Source organism: Oreochromis aureus, linkage group 3 (genome assembly GCF_013358895.1).
Source record: "Oreochromis aureus strain Israel breed Guangdong linkage group 3, ZZ_aureus, whole genome shotgun sequence".
Taxonomy (NCBI): Eukaryota; Metazoa; Chordata; class Actinopteri; order Cichliformes; family Cichlidae; genus Oreochromis; species Oreochromis aureus.
The window spans coordinates 2,214,580-2,228,188 of NC_052944.1; the positions used below are offsets into that span (position 1 = coordinate 2,214,580).

General features: G+C 43.4%; 1 protein-coding gene across 1 annotated transcript; it reads right to left on the reverse strand.

Annotated features, from left to right (window-relative positions):
* Nucleotides 1-7,050: 7,050 nt before the first annotated feature.
* On the reverse strand, nt 7,051-13,514 carry LOC116309250 (leucine-rich repeat-containing protein 72). The gene is made up of 5 exons (XM_039608186.1): nt 12,633-13,514; nt 11,665-11,861; nt 10,943-11,125; nt 10,778-10,855; nt 7,051-8,090 (listed from the first exon to the last, which is right to left on the reverse strand). Exons 2-5 carry the CDS (start codon nt 11,826-11,828, stop codon nt 7,901-7,903), a joined length of 615 nt encoding a protein of 204 aa, XP_039464120.1. The 5' UTR covers nt 11,829-11,861; nt 12,633-13,514; the 3' UTR covers nt 7,051-7,900.
* Nucleotides 13,515-13,609: the final 95 nt, after the last annotated feature.

A 13,609-nucleotide genomic window follows, 5' to 3' on the forward strand; every position in this document is an offset into this window, starting at 1 on the left:
ACCTTCGTCAAGTTACGCACAGTCACAGCGAGTTTCCGGTCAGCACTTTCACATGGAAACACCGAGGCTATGATGTAACACGTCTAAGAGGTCATTGTGTCCACTTACCTACCATTTAAACCGTCCCTGATTATAACCCAGCCGCTTTCATTATGCCCTCAGTGCAGCACTGCCAACGCACAGTCTCTAATTACAACACGCACCAAGGTCAGCACCAAATAAAGGACATGTAAGGGGAAACTTTGATTTGAGCCAAGCTTTATTATTCGGACTAAAACTAAAGGAAAACCTGAGCTAGGTGTGAAAAACAGTTTAGTACCAGAATTTACCTTAAAGGAGCGTTGATGTAGTAGTCTGTTCGAAAAGCTTTTCACATTTATTGAAAACCCCATTTAGCAAACAGAAAACAAGAAGCAACAGCCTGAGAAGTCATGAGATGTCCTTGGTTTAAGATAAGATAAGATAAGATAAGATAAAACCTGATTAGTCCCACTCGTGGGAAATTTGTTGGGTACGGCAAAAAGTGGACAGTACAAAGTTAAGAGCAGCAAAAATAAAATAAAATAAAAACAATAGAATAAGATAAAATAGAATAAAATACTATGTTGCATCAGAAAAATTGCACTTGGTAATATTGCACATAAGGGAGACAGGGTGAAGGCTATCACGCTGTATTGTGTGTGTCTGTGTGTGTGGTCATCTGCATAGACCTGTGGAGTCTCTCCGTCCCACACCGTGGGTGCTGCAGCCACTGAAGGAGCTGCTCAGTGCTGTCAGTCTCCTGCATGGGTGGGAGATGTTGTCCAGCAGGGATGACAGCTTAGCCGCCATTCTCCTGTCACTCACCACCTCCACTGGGTCCAGAGGGCATCCTAGAACAGAGCTGGCAGCATCTAACCATCATATTTCAGTGTAGTGTGGAAGGACACGAGTCATTTCTTTGAATTCATCACTTACTTTTAACTACTAATACAAACTGCACTGAAAAGACCAAAGATGTGCCCTCATCCTTTAAAGTGTCCTGCTGGGCTGAATCTGACCCTGTGGCAGGCTTCATGTTTGACACTGCTGATCAGGAAGGCAGCGTTGTTGTTGTGATGCAGCAGTGTGGTGTGTTGGACAAGGGTCAGAGCAGGCAGACAAACACAGAGACAGAGGCAGGCAGTAAGAACACATACACACTAATGTCATCTTTACAATATGAAGCACCATGATGTCACTGCTGCTGTGATTTGGCATTATAAAAAAATTAAATATAACTGAAGTGAAATGTGCCAATAAAGCGACAGCTGAACTGAAATCATATTGCACCTTCAAAACTAAAGTAAAATGAAAGTAAATTAGTGTAAGTGAGCACACAGACTGTAGCACATCTGTTCCTCTGTTAGTGTGGTACAGTGTACAGAAGAGCATTACTTTTAATCCACTCTAAGCTTTTTTTAATCTCATGTTCTCATTTACTACATTTCCATGCTAACATACTTAGCATCAGCTTAGCATTACAAAGTCATGGCCAAGCCGAGAGCGAGCCTTATTTTGAAGGCGGGTTCACTCAGTTTCCGGTACAGGTTTGACTCGTGCAGCTCGACGGAGCGCTGAACTAATTCAGAAATTTTCGATCAGTGTGTCTCCGTGTCATACTGTTGAGGTTAGCTGTAGTCACACTGGGGACAGAGGAGGACCCGGTCAGCAGTGGAGCCGTGCCGTGCCGGGCCGTGCTCACAGCGTGTCCCCGTTATGTGTTTAACATGCAGGGTCCGTCCTTGTTCAGTAATGCTGTGGGGTCTCCTCCCCCGGCCGCTCTTTGTTGAAGGCTGTGCTGCACACAGCGCAGTGCTGACAAACGCTGTCAACAGTATGTTTATATAGAATATACCCTACACCTCAGTGCAGTACTGTACCGTGTACATGCAGTACTGTACCGTGTACATGTGCAGTACTGCACCGTGTACATGCAGTACTGTACCGTGTACATGCGCAGTACTGCACCGTGTACATGCAGTACTGTACCGTGTACATGCGCAGTACTGCACCGTGTACATGCAGTACTGTACCGTGTACATGTGCAGTACTGCACCGTGTACATGCAGTACTGTACCGTGTACATGCGCAGTACTGTACCGTGTAATGCAGTACTGTACCGTGTACATGCAGTACTGTACTGTGTACATGTGCAGTACTGTACCGTGTAATGCAGTACTGTACCGTGTACATGCAGTACTGTACCGTGTACATGCGCAGTACTGTACCGTGTACATGCAGTACTGTACCGTGTACATGTGCAGTACTGCACCGTGTACATGCAGTACTGTACCGTGTACATGTGCAGTACTGCACCGTGTACATGCAGTACTGTACCGTGTACATGCGCAGTACTGCACCGTGTACATGCAGTACTGTACCGTGTACATGCGCAGTACTGTACCGTGTAATGCAGTACTGTACCGTGTACATGCAGTACTGTACTGTGTACATGTGCAGTACTGTACCGTGTACATGCAGTACTGTACTGTGTACATGTGCAGTACTGTACCGTGTAATGCAGTACTGTACCGTGTACATGCAGTACTGTACCGTGTACATGCGCAGTACTGTACCGTGTACATGCAGTACTGTACCGTATATGTGCAGTACTGTACCGTGTACATGCAGTACTGTACTGTGTACATGTGCAGTACTGTACCGTGTAATGCAGTACTGTACCGTGTACATGCAGTACTGTACCGTGTACATGCGCAGTACTGTACCTTGTACATGCAGTACTGTACTGTGTACATGTGCAGTACTGTACCGTGTAATGCAGTACTGTACCGTGTACATGCGCAGTACTGTACCGTGTACATGCAGTACTGTACCGTATACATGCAGTACTGTACTGTGTACATGTGCAGTACTGTACCGTGTACATGCAGTACTGTACCGTATACATGCAGTACTGTACTGTGTACATGTGCAGTACTGTACCGTGTACATGCAGTACTGTACTGTGTCCATGTGCAGTACTGTACCGTATACATGCAGTACTGTACCGTATACATGCAGTACTGTACTGTGTACATGTGCAGTACTGTACCGTGTACATGCAGTACTGTACCGTGTACATGCAGTACTGTACTGTGTACATGTGCAGTACTGTACCGTATACATGCAGTACTGTACCGTGTACATGCAGTACTGTACTGTGTCCATGCAGTACTGTACCGTGTCCATGCAGTATTCTGTACTGTGTCCATGTGCAGTACTGCACCGTGTACATGCAGTACTGCACCGTGTACATGCAGTATTCTGTACTGTGTCCATGTGCAGTACTGCACCGTGTACATGCAGTACTGTACTGTGTACATGTGCAGTACTGTACCGTATACATGCAGTACTGTACCGTGTACATGCAGTACTGTACCGTATACATGCAGTACTGTACTGTGTCCATGCAGTACTGTACCGTGTCCATGCAGTACTGTACCGTGTCCATGCAGTATTCTGTACTGTGTCCATGTGCAGTACTGTACCGTATACATGCAGTACTGTACCGTATACATGCAGTACTGTACTGTGTACATGTGCAGTACTGTACCGTATACATGCAGTACTGTACTGTGTCCATGCAGTACTGTACCGTGTCCATGCAGTACTGTACCGTGTCCATGCAGTATTCTGTACTGTGTCCATGTGCAGTACTGTACCGTATACATGCAGTACTGTACCGTATACATGCAGTACTGTACTGTGTCCATGCAGTACTGTACCGTGTACATGCAGTACTGTACCGTATACATGCAGTACTGTACCGTATACATGCAGTACTGTACTGTGTCCATGCAGTACTGTACCGTGTACATGCAGTATTCTGTACTGTGTCCATGTGCAGTACTGCACCGTGTACATGCAGTACTGTACCGTGTACATGCAGTATTCTGTACTGTGTCCATGTGCAGTACTGTACCGTGTACATGCAGTATTCTGTACTGTGTCCATGTGCAGTACTGTACCGTGTACATGCAGTATTCTGTACTCTTAGGGTGCACAGGACATTTTATACCATCGCATGTCTGACAAGACAGGAAAAAACAAAGGAAATAATCTGTGCAGAGGATGGAAGTCTGCTTCCTGTCCACAAACAACACAACAACTCAGTTTTTCAATAACCTAACCAGCTGACTAATTCTCTGTAGCTGGTTAGTTCTCTGACCAGCTGAGTTAGACATCTAGTTATCACAAAGACGTCCTGTGTGATAAAAGCAGTCGCTTCACTCCTGAAACCAGTTTGATGAAATTGTGCTAATAACACAAAACACTGAATTATTTATTTAAATAATCTTTATTCATCTCGTGTCCTTATTTAGACAAGACAAACACAGAGGTAGAAACTAACAAAAGTTACACAAAAATAAACCAACAAACCAAAAACTGACACGAGAACAGAAAGTTAATGTGGAGAAATCATTCTCAGAGACAAAGTGAAAGTATTGTGTTCTACAAAAACAAGAAACTTTTACCATCTAAAGATATTTGGAGTTATTTAGATTTCACATTTGGTGACTATCTGACCACAAACCTCCAAACAGTCATCTGAATAGAGGACAAATAGTCTTAATGTCAAAGGTCCTCCTATTGTAATACGTGAAGAGTTCAGATATTATCCTAACTTTTACAGTTTGTTCAGGTAATAAACAATCGTGTCACGTAGACGAAGCCCAACACCAGGACACTGACAGCAAAAGCATAGTGGAAATAAAAGGATATGAAGATGACGCAGTCAGTAATCAGCCCAGTTTTCTCCAGTTCCCTTTTTTATTAGATTATTTCTGACTATATTTTTAAAATATCAGCATTAGAGACAGACAAAGGAAATCTAGAACATGTTGTACAAGATGGGAAGTTTATTTAAAGAACTTCTATCAAAATATAGAATCAGCAAAGGTGAATTTCTTCATTAACAGCAACTGAAATCTATCATACAGGAATAACTGAATTCCAGTCATTCTGAATGCCTTCAAAATGACTAAAAGCCCCAAAATACAGCTTATACAGTACAACATTCTCTACAGAGCAGACTATACAGGGCAGATATATGCAGCTATTCCAAAGACAACGCTGCTAAGAACTACAGCATGCTGAATGGGCCTGCTGTATATGTGAAGACCTATCCAAGGGCTTAGTTACAGTATCCCAACCTTAGCCTAACCTGTGCATCTTAGGTGAGTAAGTGAACTAGATGTGGAAGCTAATACATCACATATACTCCTTACTTCCTTATGCATCACCAACAAAACTCTCCTCATGAACTGGAAATCAAAAAACAACGACTGTGGTGGCCAAATATCAGGAAGTGTTGGAGCAGTTTTAGCAGGACGTGGTGGAGACGCCACTTTCCAAACCCCTCCCCCACTTTCCAAACCCCTCCCCCACTTTCCAAACCCCTCCCCCACTTTCACAATATGTTAACTTATTAAAGTCACCAAGTGTGTATAATGATGGATGGGTCTTCTAATGTATTCCACTGAGTGAAACGTGTTTAGGCATGCACTACACATCACACGGCTCCCTCTCCTCGTGTCATAAGACAAAGCAAACACACTCTCGAGAGGGAGAGTGTGTTTGTGTGTGTGTGTGTGTGTGTGTGTGTGTGTGTGTGCGTGTGTGTGCGTGTGTGTGTGTGCGTGTGTGTGCGTGTGTGTGCGCGCGCATGTGTGTGTGTGTGTGTGTGTGTGCGTGTTAGATGGAGTAAAGTTGTCAACATGTAAAAGAAAAAGCTGTGATGTTTGTGCCTTACTCTCTCACCAAGTTACCACCTCAGGGCAGAAAAATTAGGCATCACAAAAATGATCAAATACCTCCAAAGCGAGTCGCTCCTGATGAACTCCAAAGTAAAATGTTCAGCAGCATTAAAAACATGTGTAACACGTGATGCAAAAGCTGTAAGGGGATATTTGGTATCTCACTCTGTTTTCCCAGGTCAGTATAGGAACAGCTGTCTGCTGATGATGCTGTCTTTAGCAGTGTTTGTAATGATGGGTGATATCACCATGGCTACGACCATCTTTTATATATATGGTCTATGGTTATCATTAATGCTAGCGTGCACTGTTAGGATACATACCTACACAGACATGTTATAATAACACGCAGTTCTTTGATGGGCTGTTGGTACAGTTTGACATTTGGTAACAAATAACTACAACATGTCTGTAACTGCTAGCATGTAGTAACACTGTAACACACATGTGATAGCTCACGGCTCCTTCATAACCATCCAGGATCACATACTGAGGACTAATAGAACATCTTATACTGAGAGCTGCAGAAACACACTGAGGGTGTCAACTAGAAGCACAGGAAGGAACTGAGATAACAAAGAACAGAGAAATGAGAAGTCATATGACACAAAGGTCTTACTGCAAAGCACAGAACATGAAGAGTCGGTTTCTAACCAAACAGAGCTTACAGTAGGAGGTGAGCCATTCAAGCTGTACTTCACACAGTCTTTGTTATCTTTAATCAGCTTCTTAACTAACAGCAGAATGTGTTTGGTTCAGCCTAAGTTACCAGAGATAAAAACAGAACAACATGACACAGAAACATTGATTGATCGCTCACCAAGCTGCTGACTGGGTTGGCAGTACAGCAGCTGCTCTGCTCAGATGTGTACAGACTGTTATTAAAAAGAAGATGGAGGCTGCACCGTCGTAAACGTGGCCCTGTATCAACTTTTTTGCTGACATCAAGTTCAAAATAACAGTTTTTTTCCTCTTAAAATAGAACATTTGATATGTTTCCGTGTCCTGTGTGAATGAAATATGTGTTTATGCGATCCACAAATAAGTGCATTCTGTTTTTATCTTATACAGTGTTGTGGTCATTACATTTGTTACATTACTTTCACATTACACCGTAACATGATGCACATAATTACCAATAACAACAATATAAAGCTTATGCTACAGCCCCAGCTGCTGACACATGCCACGGGTGCTGACAGTCCCGGTGGTAAACCCACCCAAAGAGAATTCAAAGTTATTTCCACAGTGATTTTATAGCAATTCAATTCAATTCAATTTTATTTATATAGCGCCAAATCACAACAAAAGTCGCCTCAAGGCGCTTTATATTGTACAGTAGATAGCACAATCATAGCAGGAATGAACAGGCAAAAACAGGCAATAATAAAAGCTACAATGTTACAAGCCTGACTGCTCGTTGCTGCTTTTGTTACCTGGTGAAGAAAATGTTTCAAAAAGTTCAGGGTTTGTTGATTTCATTAAAATTTGATGTCATTCCTTTCTGTGGGACACGACCAGATGTTGGAGTGTGACAGTACTAATCTCAGAGTTTTCTGATATCTCCACAATCAGAAACATCAGACTGTTGGAGTCATTCTCAATCCTGCCTGTTGCAGCTCCGACTTTGGTGACCAAGCAGAGAACAGCTTTGAAATAGTCGATTTAGTGTTGTTAAAAAATGCACATCGTTAAAATTATGATGGCGCTTTATAGAACACAATGATTTTAATGCACTACTCAAAGAAATTAAAGGAAGACGTTTCTGTCAGCAGATGAAGGAAAATGTAAAACATGTAAGCACCTGTGTGAAAGCTGACTTTGTTCATGCAACTGATGATGGAAACCTTACAGATGATAAGAAGAATAATCCTCTGGCTGCTTCATTATTAGTTTAATAAAACAGGTACAGAGCTCTGCATTAAGAGCTGCTCGCTGCACTTTTATGTGCGTCTTCTTGTTAATTATTGATTATTGTTCATCAGATGAAGCCCAGCAGACATGCTCAGACTGTGGCTTCAGGATATGGTATGACCACATACCATAGCTTCAGATTAATGTTATTACAAGCAGACATAGAACACACAGTGCATATTGTAGTGTTAACAGGGGCGATACAGTCTTTATTTTATAATGCTGCTTGGCTTTTTCTGAATGCGCGTGTGCTTCTTGGAGGAGTCCTCTTTCCGTTTTCTGCTGCTGTGACCGCTCTGCTGCAGCCGGTAGGTTTTCCGAGCCTGGGCTCGCTCCTTCTCCAGGACCTCCGTGTCATCCAGAATCTCCAGACCTGGAAGCTGACTGATCACATAGAGTCTGAAAGGGGAAAAGCAAACAAGGTCAGCATGGGTGAATGCACTGCAGACAGACTCTTAGAGAAAAAGCACACAGTCTGTGTTGATTCATTCATATTTTAACATAACCCTTTATATCATTATTGTCACAGCTGTGCTGTAAACTTGTAGTAAACCAGTGACAGGTTAAAATAAATATTCTGGTTAAGCTTAAACAGCTTCAGGTTAGAAGTTTGAAGTGTCTTAAATGTGAGGTGTTCCACTGAATGTAGGTCAGGTGGCCAGTCGGTGCTATCAGCTCCTTCATTCTCCAGGAACTACCTGCATACTGTTGCCACATGATGGCAGGCACTGCTGTCACCAGGAAGTATCCAGGACCCACTGCACCAGCATAGGGTCTGACAGTGACTCCAAGAAATTCATGCCAATACCTAACAGGCAGTTAGACATCTGTGTGCGGATGATCATAGATATGATATGAAATCTGTTTCTGATTGTGTGATCGTGACTCAAGCGTTGGCAGTTCGTCTTGTAATCGGAAGGTTGCCGGTTCGAGCCCCGGCTCGGACAGTCTCGGTCGTTGTGTCCTTGGGCAAGACACTTCACCTACCGCCTACTGGTGATGGCCAGAGGGGCTGATGGCGCTTCTGTCAGTCTGCCCCAGGGCAGCTGTGGCTACAACTGTAGCTGCCTCCACCACTGTGTCAATGTGAGAGTGAATGAACAGTGGAATTGTAAAACGCTTTGAGGGTCTTGAAAAGTGCTATATAAATGCAATCCATTATTATTATTATTATTACTATCAGAGATGTTCACACCAGTGGCCTACTGGAGGTTGCTTTGTAGGGCGCTGGCAGTGCTCATCTTGTTCCTCCTTGCACAAAGGAGCACACACCTGTAATCCACACCTGTAATCTACTCCACATAACTCTCATGTTTAAATCAACCAGAGTCAGTGTGCAGTGTGGCAGGCTGTCATGTTTCTTCCACTGAGGATGTTCTAAAGTGGGTGGTGTTCCCATAAAAACCATTTCAACAGCACTGGTATTATATTACACATGCTGAGCTCTGTTAAAGGCATGTCCAGAAAACAACATGTTCGGACTGTTTATTCACAGTAAAACATAGGAAACAGTTCAAACTGAGACATTTTACCCTTTTTTCTGTTTTGTATTTCAGCAGTGATACTAAGAAGAAACAGCTGGACAAGCAGTTTGCAGCTGATGTGGTTGATTGACAACAGTAACAGTAACAGAACTGGTTTTAAGAACGACGTGTTAGAGGCAAAGCTTCCCAGGAGTAACGACGGGAAGAGGTAAAAAACTGCATCTGCAAAATTTCAGAATATTGTTCCTCAATGTAAAACTGCAAAGGCTTTGAATATGTCATCATCTACAGCACATACTATCAAAAGATTTCATGGACATGGAAAAATCTCTGCATGAGGGCCAACACATTAAAAACAGGAGCTGAAGAGCAGCTGACGCACCACAGATGCAGACTGAAGATTGTGATGCAGAGAAGAATCTGCTGTTTATGTGAGCATGCAGAGTTACTGCTGTGTTCTTTAAGCCATCGCTCATCTAACACGGAGATAAAGCAGGAAACCGTTCTGTGGTCAGCGATCCATCAGACGAGACAGCGTCCGTCTGGTTTCCTTGGATACCACATGTTTTTATCTTAAAACTGGATGTTTTTCTCATCATAAAGTTTGATATATTTTCTGTGTTTTACTGTAAATATGGGTTTGCATCCTATTTTTATCCACAGAGTGACACAGTTTTTACGCTAAACGTGTGTAAAGGCTGACGTGTTTCATACGTGTGCTTAGAGTTGCACTTCTGTCTTTTGTCTGCACATGTTGGCCCCATAAAGGAATATTTCACTCGCTGGGCCCACGTCCTCATTTTAGGTTTGACAGCGTTTCAGTAGGTAAAGGTGATGCTTGGACATGAGCTGAGCTGTGGTTCGGGGAAGGCCTCGAAGGGGACCGGCGACGGCTCCCGGGCCTGGCAGATCCCTGTGCACTAAACAGGAGTGAAGAAGTTAAAGAACAGAGAACAAGGAGGGAGGGAGGGGCACGTAAACGAGAATGAACAGCTTGCAGAACTGGGGGAACCTACGCAGATGACAGCCAGAAGGAGCGTGTTTGGAGGCGTGGCCCCGCTCCTGAAATTCCGATACATCATCTCCAATTAAAACCATAGCTTTGTTTCTAAAAGCTGAAATTAGCGAGGTGCCCACAGCACAACAGAGACTCAGCAGCTGATCCTCTGCAGGTGTCACAGTACAACCTTTAGTTTTCAAACACAGGCGTAAAACACACTGATGATTTCACAGGTCTGTGTTACGTGCAGGGTGCACTGACACACCTCCTGTTCTGTGCTCTTCAGGCTTTCATAGTGTCTGAGTACGCACAGCAGACCACAATAAATGCTGTTTATTCTAACACATCTTGTGTTCTTGCACCAATGAGTCAGATGGGGGCGCTGTACACAACAGACAGCATGGCTAGATTCTGCATGTAGTACAGTATATGGTATTTACATAAACATGATGTGGTAATGGTGGTAACAGAGGGACACAGGTCATTATGCTGTATGGTGCATGATAGAAATCTGTGTCAGCTCATGTACTTTTACACACTGTGTGTAGATTCTTATAACGTTTTTAAGAAACTGTGCAGTCACCTGTCAGGAGGAAGCTCACCTGTAGTCTATGTACTGAGTCAGACTGCCTCCATTGAAGTAGCTGGGTGCTGCCTCGTTGTTCATCATGCTGAGGATCCTGCAGTTAGAAGGAACAGAGACACATGAGGCAGAAGTAACAGCGAGCACGGGCGCGTGGGTTCAGAGAGAAACAGCAACGGCTCACTTGATGTTGGGGAACTTTCTCCAGATCTCCTCCACAAAAACAGGCAGGTTGTTGATCTTGTTCTTGTTGATGCACACTGTGGTGATACTCGGCATGTAGGGAAACTTGACATGAGACGTGTAGTTGTTGCAGTCCAGGATCAGAGTGCTGAGCTTCTCCAGGCGGCCCAGCAGAGCCGGGTTCCAATAAGGACTGAGTGAAGGACACTAGGCAGTGAACAAAGCTCTGACACACCCGCAGCATCCTGCTCATCCCCAACATGACCCTCATGTGCAGTAACGGGTAAATAATAACTGGTATCCTTCTGTTTAGACTTGCTGCCCACCGTTTACAGTCAAACTGTGAATGCATGAAAAACTTTATTAATACAGATGAACTGTTGTCGGGCGGATTGCTCTCCACACAGACTGTTCATCAGCATCCAATGATTTCTTCTTAGACTAAGCTAACACACGGATGAACACTCGTGCTAATATTTTAATAAAAGTCAACTATGTGCATCACTTACAGAACTAAAGCAGGGTTAGCATCTATTTGAAGTTGTTTCCTAAAGAATAAAAGCAGTCAGGTTAAAGTTCCACCGAGCTGAAGGGCTTTATAACCTCATGTGTCACAGCAGTGTTTCTGGAAGAACCATTAAAGTCAGAGTTGGTAACAGTTGGCTTTTCTTTTGTGATATCTTTAAGCGTCTTTACGCTGCTGTGTTATTTCCAAAAGGATACTCATCCAGCAGGTTGTAGCTCAGGTCCAGCACCTGCAGGCTGTCGGTCTGTGTCAGGATGGTTTCATAAGGGATCTCTGTGAGGCCCTGGTAGGCAAAGGACAGCCACTGGAAATGTGATGCATGGCTGTGAGGACTTTGTTGGCCTGATGCATGATGATCCATGACCCAGCGGTGAAGTGTCTTCTGTTCCTCCAGCTGGTAGTGATCAAGATTAGAAAGTCAGATGATCGAGCCGCAATTATAAATAAACAGCAAAGCAACAGCTGGTGAACAGTGACGCAGAGCAGTCATGTTGTGTTTCTCCCAAACATTATCGACTCTCAGGACAGTCGGAAACATCACAAAGCTAACGTACAGACAGCATGTCAGTGTATACAGAGCATACGCTGTATAAGAATCAATATGCATGCATGCTGTATGTGCTATTACAGCAGGCAGGATTCAAGGAAAACATGCTTGTGCTTCAATCAATAATGTGTGACGATGAAGAGTCGAGGCAGGGAAACATTTTACAGCTGGAAATCCAAAGTCAAAGTAAAGTCCAGTTTCTGCGGGTTAGCAGATTAAATAGATGGCTGGTAGGCTACCAACATCCTGACTGCAGCTTCATGCTGTTTAACACATTTTACTGTTTGAAAGAAAACAAACAACAGGAAAAAATAACCCTGTCAAAGCAACAATATGGTAACAAAATCTACATCAGTGATGTCAGCAACATGACCCAAAGCATCAAACTGCTGCAGACTTTGTTTCAACCCTATCAAGGATTTAATGTCAAGCACATAAAACACATTGATTTCAGCTGGTCTGTTGCAAGACTTTGAAGAATGTTTCCTGTTCAGCGTGTGATGAACCAGCAATCACTAGAAAGAAGCCAAAATGTGTCTAAATCTTTGTATCCATGTAGATGGAGCAGCCTGTTAGTCTCAAAGCAACACGCAGATATTCAGTTTGAACCGGACTCACCGAGCTGAAGAGGATCAGATGTAGCCTGCATACCAACCTCTGAGAACTGCTCACAGCTCATATAAAAGGCCTTCTTTCATAGCCGGCCTGCTGATCACATGATGCGGATAATCACAATTACAGCGCAGTTAGGCAGCAGCGTCGGGTCTAAACAGCAGAGATAATGTTGAGGAAAACGACAGCAGCAGCAGCTCATGACCGATAGAGCCTGTTTTTATTGGTGACAGCGAGGAATAACATTAACTCTGCTAACATGTGTTTAAGTCTATAATGCAGCAGCAGAGCAGCAGCCACGTCACACATTCATTTCTTAGACTTGCACACAAACACAATATCAGCACATTTACATGATTATATCTTTTAATAAGGAAAATAAATGAACTGATTCAGCTTTATTCACACAGTTCATCTTTCCACATGTTTACATATTCATGAACAACATTAAGCCGACACGATGTCATTCCAGAAAAACTGTAACGTATGAATGTTTGTTCTGCACCTTAATAATAATACATGTGGTTCAAACAGAGGCTGTGGACCTGATTAAGGCCCCAACACTTACATTGTAAATATAAACTGTGTGCTTTAGACATGCAGCAATATTTTCACTTGTTAACTGTAAACAGGTTGTGAATTTTATTAAAAGAACAGTTTTAGTAACTTTACACTGATTATTGTTGATAATTTGCCATTAATTGCAGCTTAATGTCCTGATGTCCATCTCGCCCTGCGACGCCTGTCACACAGTGACAGCTCGCTGCTGCCGGGCCGCGCTGGACTGTACTGGACTGGACTGGACTGTGCTGGTCTGTGCTGGACTGTACTGTACTGGACTGTATTGGACTGTGCTGGACTGTGCTGGACTGTATTGGACTGTGCTGGACTGTGCTGGACTGTACTGTACTGGACTGTATTGGACTGTGCTGGACTGTGCTGGACTGTATTGGACTGTACTGAACTGTGCTGGACTGTACTGT